Source organism: Lynx rufus, unplaced genomic scaffold (assembly GCF_022079265.1).
Source record: "Lynx rufus isolate CCGP_SWC_20201006 ecotype Redwood Valley unplaced genomic scaffold, mLynRuf1.p SCAF_14, whole genome shotgun sequence".
Lineage (NCBI taxonomy): Eukaryota > Metazoa > Chordata > Mammalia > Carnivora > Felidae > Lynx > Lynx rufus.
Genome location: NW_025814828.1, coordinates 28,015,384 through 28,030,303, shown reverse-complemented (window position 1 = coordinate 28,030,303; position 14,920 = coordinate 28,015,384). Strand labels below are relative to the sequence as shown.

Genomic DNA, 14,920 nt, shown 5'->3' with positions numbered 1-14,920 from the left:
TTTTCTGTTGGTTTTAGAATGTGAGGCTTTTTAGGAAAGGGCAAGAGTAAGGCTGGTAACATCAGAGGGAATGATGTTGACACTGGATCTCTGTAGTATGAGGAAGCCAGGAGGGATTCCAAAAGAGAAATGGCAGAATAATAAGAGAAAGCCTGACAATTGATAATAATCTCTTTTACTTGAAGCAATTACGGGGAGAAGAAAATGAAACAATTTATAAAGGAGTTAAATTTATCTATCTATCTATCTATCTATCTATCTATTTAAAGTTTTTATTTAAATTCCAGTTCACAGGCAGTATAATATTCGTTTCATGTGTACAGTATAGTGATTCAGCACTTCCACAGAGCACCTGGTGCTCCTCAGGACAGGTGCACTCCTTAATCCCCATCACCTGTTTCACCCATCCCCCACCTCCCTTCTGATAACCATCCATTTGTTCTCTATAGGTGAATTTATTTAAATTTTCTAATGTTTATTTTTTTTTTGAGAGAGAGACAGAGAGAGAGAGACAGAGAGACCCAGAGCATGAGCGGAGGAGGAGCAGAGAGAGAGAGTGGGAGACACCGAATCTGAAGCAGGCTCCAGGCTCTGTGCTGACAGCTCGGGGCTCAAATCCAGGAACCAGAAGATCATGACCCGAGCCAGAGGCAGACACTTAACCAACTGAGCCACCCAGGCGCCCCAGTAGTTGAATTTATTTAAATGGGTAACATATTCTCTTAAAAGTACATACTTAAAAGGAGTATGTTTTTTTGTTATTATTCTTGCCATGTTTCATAAAACAGAAAAAGATAAATGTTCTTTCTTGAAGTAACTGAGTCCAAACTAAAGCCTGATTTAAGTAGTCATCAATTCGTTTTGCAGCTTTTCTTCCCAAGAATTGTAGGTGAATGAAAATAAGGCAATTTCCCGTGACAACCAAATACATCAGCAACCCTAGTAGTCGAGGAAAGCAACTCCACCCAGCTGCATTGCCACACTTGTCACCTAAGATAACATGTAGGGTTGTTAGCTATGTATAGATAGACATCACATTCTTTAGTCATCTTCCTTCTTTTTCTAAGAGATGATTACAGATGACAAATCAAAGAAAAGACACAGATTTTGTGGCCCAGAATCCATTTAAATTCTGCTCAGGTCAGGGGCCTCTGCCTGGTTCTTTCTCTCTCTGTCTCCCATTCTCCCTACTTCTCTCCCTCCCTCCCTCCCTCTCTCCCTCTGTTGGAGGCCAGAAAAAAAAAAGTTGGCGAGCCTTGCAAGTACACCATGGATATCACAGATACCTTTCTCTGTGTTCTGTGACAGGACCTTTTGCCACCTCCATTTGTACAGCATTTTATTACAAGGCAGGCTAGAAATGCAACTACTGTACAATGTCATGGAGATAAGTCACTTGTGTGGAATCTGCCAATTAGGCAAGGCAAAACAGTCAAACCTCTATTGGTGGTTACCGTTAAATGTAGCCAAAGTGTTAACTCTGGGTAACTGGGAAAAGTGGAGTGTGTCACAGAATTTGGAAAAACCAGTTGGTCTTCAAGGCTTTTGCTTTGGGGAGAGCATTTATAGGTTGACTTCAGATCTGAGTCACCCAAAAGTTATTCTCTTGGGAATGAGTAAATTGAGCTTCTCCTTCCCTTTGCAAAGGAACATGGCGGAAATAATTCTGGTGGGTTATTTTTGTCTTAAGGGACAGACTATGATGTTGATAAGGAATGAGGGTTTCCCTTGAAGGAGTGACAGTATTATTGAGGAGTCATGGTGTGTTGTGGGCTTGGACATTGATTAATGGGAAGGAAGTTTGCTCTTTTGGGGGGGTCTTTTCATCAAAAGGAAAGTATTTGAGGAACCTTTTGTCTCAAAGCACAGTCAGACTGAGATGTAGTTGAAGGCTTAGTTTACTGGCCAAGTTTCCAATTCTTCTGAGAGATTTAGACTTTTTGTTTTTACCTACAATGGCTTAGTAACAGCGTCAACAAAATCCTTACCATACTAGTTATTAGAATCTGCAGATGTAAATATGACATGTGCTCTACACTCCTACTTCGTTGAATGTTCCGTGTTAACTACTGATGAATACAAATTAAATAGTCTTTTAGAAGCTCAGTCACTTATCCTTTGTTTGCAGCTTAGTTAATCTCCAGCATTTGGGTTGCCAAGATTGTAAAATACCCTCTTCTGGTGACCTTTAAAATGATCTAGATGTGCATATAATGGGGAAGTTTTAAGTGTAATCCGGCTAAAGGACTTGGCATTTCATTTTATCCCATCGCATTCTGTTCGATATCATTGAACAAACACTCATTAAAGCATTATATGCTGTGAAGAATATAGAGATTGACTATATATATGGAATCTTTCTCAGGAAAGTCACATGTTAGTACAGCAGATAAAGACACAGAAAACAAGTGACCATTGTACAAGGCAGAATATGGCAAATGACTTGAGAATATTAAAAACAGTGACTTCTTTGAGCAAAGGAAATGACGTGGCAGAAATGTAGGGTGTATGTCACTTGCCTGGATCATGTGTTGCACTATCTTCAGTGCTAAAAGACTACATACAACCTGATCATGAAGGGTCTTGAACTCAAGACTCAGGCATTTGGAGTTACACTCTCAGTAATAGGTAGCTAGTATTGATGAGAAACTAAAGAGTGGTTGTTTAGGAAAATTTATCTTAATTTTTTAGGAAGATACGTCTTATAAGATAAACCAGAGCACAGATGAATAGGAGGCCAGAAGATATGTTAGGAAGGTAGTGCAGACAGTATATAGAACCTGAATGGAGTCATGTCAGTGAAAATTGTTAATAGGTATAAGGAACATTTTGGAAATCAACAGCACAAGCAGCAGGACTAAATGTAGGAAATGAGCAAAGGGCTTGAAATAATAGATTGTGAGACTGGGCAATTAGGAAGCCAAAATTGGGTAAGAAAAGAATAGACAGTATTAAGTAGAAATGCAGTATTTGGAAGGAGGAGGCAGATTCTGAAAAGCCTCAGAATGCCATGGAATCAAGTAGTGCTTTTAGTCTCTAGTTAGCTCTCCTCAATCTTTAGTAAGATTATAAGTACATTATTAATTACTGTTATGAAATTCCAATTTATTTCCTTTTACCCTTATAAGCGATTAATGAACGTTTGATGGCTATCACAGTAAAAATAAACACTATAATCAGGAAAAAATACTATGCTACAGCCAGAGAACCAGATAGACCTCTTCTGATTTCTCCACTGCCTAGCCAAATACTTAGTACATGATTGATGCTCAATAAATGTTTTTTTTTTTGTAGCAGACGCTTTAAATTATTTTGACTAGTTCTCTTCCACGCGGAAGCCTGATCATTGCTTCCTTCCTTGCAGACACATAAATCTGACAAGTTAAATAAAGAAAAAAAATTGTGAGTAGGGGCAAGGAAACAAGTTACAGGTGAGGAAGGAACACATCGATAAAGCAGTGTATGTGGAGATATAATCCCTGATGCCCTCTCACTACCTCTCACATTTGTTCTTCTATCCCTGTTTCATTTCCTGTTAAAATATGTTAATGGTTGTAACCCTGGCATCTTCATAAATAGCGCAGAAGATGCCACCAGGAGTCATACTTAGGTATGTCTGTTGAAATGAAACTTGTAACCCTTGCTTATGCAGAAAAGGAAGTCCATTTGATGGAATCACATTTTTAGCTGGATACCTGCCACAGGATGGTCAGTTCATGAGGAATATATGCAGACTCCACCAGCTGGACAAACTATACTGTCTGTAATCATAAGACTCTGTTCTTAAATTTATGTGCAAAATTCTGGTGGTGTGAGTCACATTTAACCTGATAGAAATTTTAAGGACTTTTTGCCCTCTGGTCTCAATCATAGGCTAAATTAGTTCTGGTTGGCCCTTTTTTAAAGCTGGCCTTAGTAGGTGATAGGTATTGAAGAGGGCATCTTTTGGGATGAGCGCTGGGTGTTGTATGGAAACCAATTTGACAATAAATTTCATATATTAAAAAAAAATAAAGCTGACCTTACAACTTAATCTTTTTCCCCAGATTCTTACTAAGAAAGGAGAGAGAGGGCCTAGAGACATTACACTTTTTCTTTTTTTACGTTCCATATAGACCTTACTTGACCCTCAAGGGACACAGAATAGGAACCATGGGAGAAAAACATGTATTCTCTCACGTGGGAGAAGATCCCATGACCATCTCAATACAAATGTGTTCTAAGAGGGAAAGAAATATGTTCCAAGATAGGAAAGATTTCTGAGAGGAAAGTTAATGAAAGAAGCTAAGACATGAAACACTGTTCTGATGAACATTTATTCCTAAGATAACCCAATCTTAACCCTACTTTCAAACAGGAAGAACATATACTAGGACCTAACTATTGTCTATATGTGTGTATATTTTTAAAGCTAGCTTTGTAGTAGTGGCCTTTAAAATATAATAGGTTTAGCAGTGAACCCCAGGAATCTACCCCATAAACCAAGAGCACACTTTACATACTGTATGTTAGCTAATTTGACAACAAACTATATTCAGAAAATAAATAAATAAAATATAATAGGTTTAATTCAAGTGTCACCGGAGGGCTAAAACCTGGAACTCAACTGAGTGCACACACATGCACGTACACTTACACACAAGAGTTTAAGTTTCTGTGTATTTGCCTTATGTCATATAGTTATAGAAAACAGATGTATCTATCTCTTAAGCTTATTTAAGCTATACTAATATCTCTTATACCGAAGGAATACATTATAGACCCTGCAGTCATATTGATTAGGATTAAAACATAGCTCCTGTCACTTGTGAGCTGAATAGCTTTGCATAAGTTACCTAACGATTTTGTGCCTCAGTTGCCCCAATTATGAAATGAGGATGATGTTAATGATAATGATGATATCTACTTTATAGGAATGATAAAAACATTGGAAACATAATTACATAAAAAACACATATAATAATACCTGGTACCCGTAAGTATATGAATGGCCTTAAGTGTTATTATAAGATATGACTCCAAACCAAATAAAATTAATTTGTGTGATAATAATATTCTTTTGATATATGGAAGTGGCAAGCTAAAGTGGAAAAGGGCAGTATCACACTTTATAGTCTACAGAGTCGTATATGTATGATACTCAGTTTTAATTTTTTAAAATCTAGTTGAGAGGGGTGCTTGGTTGGCTCAATCAGTTGAGTGTCTGACTTCGGCTCAGGTCTGATCTCACCGTTCATGAGTTCAAAGCCTGAAGTGGGCGCTGTGCTGACAGCTTAGAGCCTAGAGCCTGGTTCGGATTTCGTGTCTCCCTCTCTCTGACCCCCTCCCACTCACATTCTGTCTCTCTCTCTCTCTCTCTCTCAAAAAAAAAATAAACATTAAAAAAATTTAAAAAGAAATCTAGTTGAGAAAGCATCTAATTTCCCATCAACAAGCTGTAAACAAGCACCAGATTCCAAGGATAACTTTATATACTAGATAATCCATTAATTAAATTAAAATAACAATAACAACAACAATAATGAAATCCGTGCTCATGTTCTTTTTTTTTTTTTAACAAATCAAGTGATTCCAGCTAATAGATTACTAATTGGTTCATAAAAATCACTGAATGCTGATTCAATACCATTACATTGCTCAAAATATCATGGCCTTGTTTTAAAGTACATCAGTGCATTGGGGTGACTGAGGAGCTCAGTCACTTGAGCGTCCGACTCTTGATCTTGGCTCAGGTCACGATCCCAGTGGTGTGGGATTGAGTCCAGCTTCAGGCTCCAATCTCAGCATGGAGCCTGCTTGAGATTCTCTTTCTCTCCCTCTGCTCCTCTCCCCTGCTCTCGCTTTATCTCTCTTTCTAAAATAAAAACAAATAAATAAATACATCAGTACATCTACTGAAATATAACTATCCATGATACCCTAATCTTTGAGACACTAGGTTTATTTTTTTTTTATTTTTAATTTCTCCTATAATTCCTCTTTATTAAAAGTTTCTGGCTCTGGGGAGCATAAAGGAAAATAGGGGACTCTGTCACTTAAGGAGTTAGTCTCATGTAAAGTATCTGGTTTTCTGAACCAATGCCAATTAATTTCAGTTCCCTTGAATAGGTAATGCAACATTAATAATGTAAATGAATTATTTACATATATAAAACATTTTAGAATGCATTTTAGGGGAAACTTTTTCATAAGAAAGCCACAAAAGATAAGATAATATGAGTTTTAAGAGAATAATTATTCTTGAAAAATATATTTATATATCTTATAACAAAATGCAAGACCATAAATCCATTCTCCTATTAAAAATAAGGTTGAGGGGCGCCTGGGTGGCGCAGTCGGTTAAGCGTCCGACTTCAGCCAGGTCACGATCTCGCGGTCCACGAGTTCGAGCCCCGCGTCGGGCTCTGGGCTGATGGCTCAGAGCCTGGAGCCTGTTTCCGATTCTGTGTCTCCCTCTCTCTCTGCCCCTCCCCCGTTCATGCTCTGTCTCTCTCTGTCCCAAAAATAAATAAACGTTGAAAAAAAAAATTAAAAAAAAAAAAATAAGGTTGAATGTGGCGCTGTGTCTAAGGAATATAAAATTGGTAACTACAGTATACGATAATTTTATGTTTAATAGTTTTGTTATGAACAAAGGATTTCTAGTGGTACAACTGGTAGTCCTCTGTTATTCAATGGAACTACATATTGCAGAGATAATTTATACTGGATACTATTTATTTATTCATTCATTCATTCATTCATTTTGTTTTTTTTTAATTTTTTAATGTTTATTTATTTTTGAGAGAAAGAGACAGAGCATGAGTGGGGGAGGGGCAGAGACAGGGAGACACAGAACTGAAACCAGGCTCCAGGCTCTGAGCTGTCAGCACAGAGCCTGACGCGGGGCTCGAACTCACGAGCTGTGAGATCATGACCTGAGCCGAAGTCGGACGCTCAACTGACTGAGCCACCCAGGCGCCCCATCATTCATTTATTTTAAAGTTTACTTATTTTGAGAGAGAGAGAGAGAGAGAGAGAGAGAGAGAGAGAGAGAGAGAGACCGAGCAGGGAACAGTCAGAGAGAGATGGAGAGAGAGAATCCCAAGCAGGCTCTGCTCAGCAGGGAGCCTGACACAGGGTTCCATCCCACGCTGGCGAGATCCTGACCTGAGCTGATAGCAAGTCGGACACTCAACTGACTGAGCCACCCAGGTGCCCCATGGATAATATTTGAGAATCAATTATCAATTAAAGGTCTAGATCACATCTAGTGAGAATGAAAAAACTACTATATCAGACATTTTTATATGACATTCTGCAGTTTCAGTACACTGAGAATATTTAGTAATTAGAAGATATATGATGTGATTGTCAAAAGTTTTGGCAATAAATACTGATGCCCAGAGGGGCTATTTCCATAGATCTTAGTCGAAGAATTGAATGATATGGTGGTGATGTCAGAAATAGAAGAAAATAAGCATTTCCTCCCCATGTACCAACTGTAAGCATTGTGGTAGCTGATTCTAATGTATTTTCTCATTTAATTCCAGTTCTAAACCTCTTGGAAAGATTCAAATCCTTAATTCTCGGTTAAATAAATATGCTCAGTGAGGCTAAAGAGTTGCCTAAGGCAACTTAACTAGTAATTGGCACACTCTGGCTTTTCAACTTGACCTGCCTCTCTCACCTCTTTTATTAGATTCCAAGCAAGTTTGACACCAGTGGCTATCCTAGAGGTTAGAGCAAATGCAGAGAGTAGCAAAGATAGGGGGAATTGTGGTGCTTGGTTTCCCTGGCTTGGGAATATCTAGGTGGAAGAGATGGAGAGACTGCATATAAGTCCTCAAACTCAGAGTAAGCATTGGGAAAGACGACACATTAGTGGTGGCCCGGTCTGAAATGCTCAGAATTAAAATGGTTAAGGAAATGATTTTTCAGCATTAATCCTGCAGCTCTTTCATGAAAATTAGGGCAAGACGAACTACAAAGGGGGCATAGAACAAAATAGGTTTATGATGAGAATGGCAGTAATGTTTGAGCAAGAGTATCCTCTTGCTATCTATCAGTAGACTTCAATATCACATCTGTTTGCTATTAGCCAATCAATGCATATCACTTCCTCTGTGCTGCCCCTGCATACTTCTACCCCACCCCTCTCTCCCAATATTCCTCTTCTTTTGAATTAATTATTGTCAGGCTAAAGGCATTTTGTAATTATTCATTAGATTTTCTTGGTGTTCACCTTGATCTAACTTCTGATTTCAGTGGTGTAACTATAGGCAGGATGTATGGATACATGCATGCTTACATGGGTTATAGAGGAAGAAGGAAAAGTATGACAACTGAGTACTATTTATTGATTAGGGTATGTCCTCCATGTCCCATGATAAAGCTTTTCTGATCAAGCTCATTTTTTAGCAATGAGCTCACTACATCAGTTACTCTAAAACTACTGATATTAATATCTTGTAAATAATTTGGGAGTTAAAGACTTACTTATGGATTTAAAATTATTTTGTATATTTCCAGATCCTAAAAGTTGGCTGTAACTTCAGTTCTTGGATTTCCAAAACCACATCCCTTTCTGTACTCATAATACCTATTAGAGGATGATAGACAGCATGAATTAGATGAGGGTGAATTAGGTGTCTCTTGAGTTCTTGCGGTATGGTTTAAGGTGTTTGTTTTGAGAGCACCTGGGTGGCTTAGTAGGTTAAGTGTCCGACTCTTGGTTTCAGCTCAGGTCATGATCTCATGGTTCGTGAGTTTGAGCCCCACATTGGGCTCTGTGCTAACCATGTAGCTTGCTTGGGATTCTCTTTCTCCCTCTCTGTCTAGCCCTCCCCTGCTCGCTCTCTCTGTCTGTTTCACAATAAATAAATAAACTTAAAAAAATTAAAATTAAAGTCTTTGTTCTGAATGTGCCAAAATGTGAGTACTTTTTAGTATTAACTAGCTATTACTGTTTATTGAGTTTATACTGTGTGCCAGGCAATGTGCTAAACAATTATATTCAGGTTTCCTATCCAACTAGAGAGATAGGTACTCCTATCATCCCAATTTTGAAAATTAGTAAGCTGAGGCATGGTATAGTTGGAGTATTTCTCAAGGTCACATAGCTTGTTAGCAATGCATCCAAGAATCAAACCTAGGAAATCTAACTTCAGATCCTACACCTTTAAACATACATGTATTTTTATGAGTCTGTCATTCACACCATACCTTAATCCCACTTATAGTCTGAATGAGGCCGGGTACATTAATTGTCAGCTCTATTTAAAACAATTTTTCATATTTATAGAGCCTCCTTTTTTGCAACTGGAAAGTTTAGGTTTTTAAAATCTTTCTAATGTCTTCATTGAAATGGTCTTTAGGGCTACCCTCTTTGGTAGCTTTGGAGTTGGCTGAAACATTTTTTTCTAACAAAAAAGTAAAAACAGTGGGTTCTGATATAAAAACTAATATAATTGTGCATTCATACTTAGTAAGTGGATATAAAAGTAGAAGGTCTTCTAGAAAGACCTGTTGAGGTAGCTTTTCAAAAGTATTCAGCAAATGTACTATAAAATTACATACTATAAATAGATCCTCCTGAAGAACTAGACCATACTGGGACCAGTTAGGCTTATCTAAGTGAATATTGAACTGAAAATAAAATGGCAAACCATTTCCAGATCATTTCATTCGGGGAAGCAGGAGATATAGAGCCTAGGCCAGTGCAGAGCTGATAGAAAGAAAGAAATAAGAATGGCCGTAAGAGGAAAGGTAAAGAGAAGATTAAATTGCCTACATTCTTATCATTTCTTAGGAAATCATAAAATTTCCGATTCAGCCAGGATGTTTTTATTTGAAAACAAAATCAATTCATATCCACATGTATTGCATTAGCTAATTGTTCATAAGTGTCTAGGGATTTTTTTTTTTTTGCTTTTGTGGTAGACTTTTTATTTTTTTTTAATTTTTTTAATGTTTGTTTATTTTTGAGAGAGACAGAGTATGAACAAGGGAAGGCCAGAAAGAGAGGGAAACACAGATTCTGAAGCGGTCAGTCTCTAGGCTCTGAGCTGTCTGTGCAGAGCCCGAGGAGGAGCTCAAACTCACAAACTGCGAGATCATGACCTGAGTTGAAGTCGGATGTTTAACCGACTGAGCCACCCAGGTGCCCCTGAGGTGGACTTTTTAAAATATTACTTTCCTAGATGTTGGACTTAGCCCATGTTTGTAGAAACTCTTCTAGTTTCTTAAGATTTTTTGCAAATTTTATGTTTGATGGAAGTTTTGTTTTCATCAGTCCTTCTTGCCATGAACATATTTTTGGCTAAACTAAAAAAGTAAAAATTACTTAAACCTAATATTTTATTAAACATCTTTTAATTATATTAATTTAAAGTAATCTGTAAGGGGCAGTAGATGGGCTGGGAATCCATGCATAGTCCATGATCTGTGTTGTTTCTAGATGTGTGTGTTTATGTGTGTGCATGTAGGACCTGGTATTGGCAATTATCTGTTGGCTCATTACTGAAGTAGAAGGAGTAATAAAGTAAACTATGCACATATGCAGCCACTGCCCTTTTGTATTCCATGTTGTGGAGCATTTACGATGTCCAAGAGAAATAATATATAGATAGCTTCCTAGGGAGAATATAAGAGACTGACTTTGTTTTTTGCATTCTGTTTCTCTACATTTCTATTAATTGTTCATCTTCACCTGTAGATATCATATCTAATAATTCCCTAGCCTTACATATTTCCATTCTTTTATTTTCCATGCATTATTTCATATGTGTACTAATAAAGAATTAAATTGCTAACGTCTGAAGTAAACACTTGAAATGACTCTTCTCCAGTGATTGTTCTAAGCCAGTTTTTGAAAACCAACTTGACATGGGTCAGGGAAAGAAGAATTTACTACCACTGATGACATTTGAAGAGAATGGAAGAAAAGTCATATTTAAATCACAAAACTGTGAATATGTACTAAGGGAATAACAAATTTGGTCAGGACCTTTAACTACAGAATAATTTATAAGAAATAGAATTATTTACAGAGGTATAACAAAATCTGTTTGTCGAATCTAAGCATTTTTAATGTTACATTTCACTGTTGGCCTTTTCTCTTGTCATAAGGAAAAATAAAGATTGTTAGTTGACATTAGAGAACAAACATTGCTGACATTTGTATCTATCTAATAATGGTATAGAAATTTAATTAGGAGCATGACAATTTTTTTTAATGTGGTAAGTGTAACAAAAGGAGTACTTTAATAAAAATAATGCCAAGAAATGCATAATAAAATACCTAGCATGTACTTATATGTATATAAATAATTTATATACTTTTAATAAAGAAAAACATACTTTAACAATCGTATATTACAGCATTTTAATTTGAAGCTATTATCTTCTGACAGGCAAAAATGTTAGCATATATCTCTGGGGATACATCAATATTTGGAATAATTTGGCTCCTATTTCAGGATTAATTAGCAAATCTGTTATAAATATCTATTGTATAAATCCAGCTATGAGAAATTCAAATACATAAGAAGTAAATAATTAAAATTAATTTTAAAATAGCTTAAAATTTTTAATGTATTTTTAAAAATAGTAGTTTAAGAATCTGTGTTTTTTTCAAAGAGGGAAGCAGAAGGGCATAGTTTCTGCCAGTGTTCAACACCCTTATTCATGGATACGTGGGTGGGCAAAAAAATTTTAACTTTTTAATCTCACCTTTTTGTATGTGACATTTTGCTACTTCTAAGAATCAACTTAAAAAAAATGAACTCTAGACATTGGATATTTTATAGTCTTTTGTCTTTTGCTGATCCTGGGGGCATTAGCAAATACTGTGGTATGCATTCTATTTATTTTCAGAGGCAACATCTGTGGAAATAGGAAGGATGATTACAAAGTTGCAATAGCTTCTGTCTTGAGGCTTTTGAGTATGCTCAAAAAAGTCAGTGGAACCCTTTTTGTTTTAATTCCTGATTATGGGTAAAAGAAGAGATGTGATTTGAAAAAGTCATAGAAGGGAAAAAGACACACTGGAATTGACTTAAATCAAATAGTCTACGCTGATCCACTCCAGTGCTATGCACTCTTCCAGAATTTCAGCCACTATGGAGTACCTTTCCCATGTTCCTTTATTTCCCTTTACTCACTACAAATCCAGGTAGTTCTTCTGTTTGATTTTGAAGCTATCAACTCACAACTCGCTTTCGTGATTTTTTTGTGTTAGCACTTTTGCAAAAGCGTAAGAAGTAAACCCTTGATGCATATGTCAAGAATATAATTTCTGATTAAAAAGCAACTAGATAAGCAAAACAAAATCAGAAATCAAAGCAATGGAGAAAATAAATAATGCATTTGATCACATATGCTTTAGAAAGACTAGACCTGAGTTTAAAATTAGCACTTCACAGATCAAACAATGATATTCTCAAGTTCCTTTACTAAAATATATTAAAACAGTGAAAAAAAACAATTTAGATGTAAAAATGTGAGCAGTATAGCATTATTTCTCAGTTTTTAATACATGTAATTATATACACTCTCATACTTGAATGATAGGGGAAAAGAATTGGCCAAGTTAAAGACATCAACTTATCATATATCAGCTACCAAAATATTATTTTAATTATTCTTAAAATTCCTGGAGGACACATTTGAAATGTTCCCAGTCCTGCCTTATATAACTCAGAAAACACAGACTCAACATGACTTTCAAGGACAGCTCTGAATGTTAATGTTTCCATTTTCGGCCTCATGGCAGAAAGAGTTTTATTAACCAGTGTAAGCTCTGGAATGTCAGAGGCATGATAGGCAGTATAGACTCTACACACAAAATAAATGCAGAGTCATTTTATTCTAAATTGCTTCACTTGAAAATATAGCATAAAACTCCAGAGAGAGAAACTAAAAGTAAGTGATTTTATAGTGCTCTGAAAATGAAAGAGGCTCAAAAAATGAAAGTCCTAGGGTAAAAATGTGCATGCATTTGAGTTTGTGGTGTGACCAATCCCAATAAGTTCCCTTACATCCACCACAGGGCATGCATAACTAAGAGCTACTATGGTAGGTACCAAGCATCATTGTTTCCCAGGCAGGGAGTGCCGATTGTCCAGAAAATAACAGATCTTGTCCCAAACCTGCTCCTCCATTCTTATAGTATACAATAAAGTATTTCAGGGAGCAAACTAGATGGCCAGACATTTTGCATATGCATTTAGGGATTTTTTTAATAACCGTTAGTGTAGCGTGACAAGGTCCTGGAGGCATTGGAGCATCCTTCTCTGTTGACTTCTTCTATATTTCCTCTCTATTTATTTTATTACTCTCTATACCCTGTTTATCTTTACCAAAAAAAAACCTTGTACACTATGATGTTTGAAAGATTAAAATACTGTTCTGTGGTTATATGTGATGTCAGTGTAATTATGATTACAGTTTAGAAAAACGAATCCCTCCTTTTAGATTGTAATCTTTATCCACATTCATCTGTGTGTATTGCCCTTATCCCTCCACCTGGCACCATTCATTCAAAAAAGTTTATTGATCTTCAGTTGCTTGGAGTCTGTAGTGACAAGGACAAGGGACATGTCTGTACTAGTGGCTCTTCTATTCCAGTAAGTAGAGACAGACAATAAATGACTAAGCTAACATACAAGAAAATACTGAGTTGTGAAATTGTTGTATTAAAAAAATTACAGAGATTGAGAGTAAATGAGAAGGAAATGTACATAGTATCTTCATGAAAAGCATCTCTGGGCAAGTGACACTTAAAATGAGTCTTGAACATTAAGAAGGAGACGTTATTTAGAGAGATGGAGGGATAACGCTTTAGGTGAAGCCAAGGACTTGACACATGATGGAAGAGAAGACTATTGTGGCTGAAACATAGTATCAGAGGACAAGAATGGTATGCAACTAGATTAGAGAGCTAGGCAGGTACTATAGGGTTTAAGGAGATAAATAATTTGTATTTTCCCTCTTAATGAAGTGTGACTCCATTGGTTTTTATACAGAGGATTGACATCTGATTTGTAGTTGAGCAGATGAGAAGGAACCAGTAAAGGAGTTAAAAAGCAGGACTCAGTGAGGTGCAAGGATAATCGCGGAAGAGTGATACATGGCACTCACGAGAAGAGAATGAAAGAAGAATGGATTTGAGGACCTGGAGGTTGATGGCAACCTTTACAGGAGATGTTTCAGTGGGATAGTTGGCAAAGAGAATAGTAGGGTAAGGAAATGGAAAGAGTAAGTGTAGACAACGAAATATTTTTCAGTGAAGAGGAACAAAATGATAAAGCAGTAGTAGAAAGGGTTTGTTGGGTCAAGAGAGTTTGTTTTGTGTGCGTTGATAAGGGAGAACTTCAGTAGAGAGGGAGACAATGACGATGCCAGAGGCAGCCGGTAATTTTAGGAGAAAAGTCCTTCAAAAAAATGAGTGAAGGTGGGATAAGGTGTAGAACATCCTACCATACCTTTCTCAACAGATGTTCCCTCTCTATTTCCAACAGTTGACAGTAAATGTATGCCAATTTTGCTGAGCACCATAGCAGAAAATATGTTTGGAATGGTTTTTGTTTAGGAAAACCTTACCTTACCTAAAAGATGAAAAACAAATCCCACACAGTTGGGGAGAAGTATTTTTGGCATTCAGTTCAGGGAACTATTATTTTAATTACCATTATTTTATTTTTGTTTTTATTTTTATCTTTCAGGTGCTTCAAGAAGACCTAGAACAGGAACAAGTCAGGGTCAATTCTCTCACTCACATGGTGGTGGTGGTCGATGAATCTGGTGGAGACCAAGCAACTGCTGCTTTGGAAGAACAGCTTAAGGTCAGGTTATTTTTCTTTAATACACTAATGTTATCATTCAAAATAATTAACTGCAACTCAGAAAATATTTAGAAAATTTATAATGTAATTTGTAT

The 14,920-nt window shown here is 36.6% G+C and overlaps 1 protein-coding gene across 2 annotated transcripts in view; it reads left to right on the top strand.

Annotated features, from left to right (window-relative positions):
- DMD (dystrophin) overlaps nucleotides 1-14,920 on the top strand; it is a 1,630,689-nt gene that overhangs the window by 181,884 nt on the left and 1,433,885 nt on the right. For both annotated transcript variants that reach the window (XM_047076051.1, XM_047076052.1), the window contains exon 8: nucleotides 14,706-14,825. In XM_047076051.1, the coding sequence (XP_046932007.1) occupies nucleotides 14,706-14,825 (120 nt within the window). The remainder of the gene's footprint in view (nucleotides 1-14,705; nucleotides 14,826-14,920) is intronic.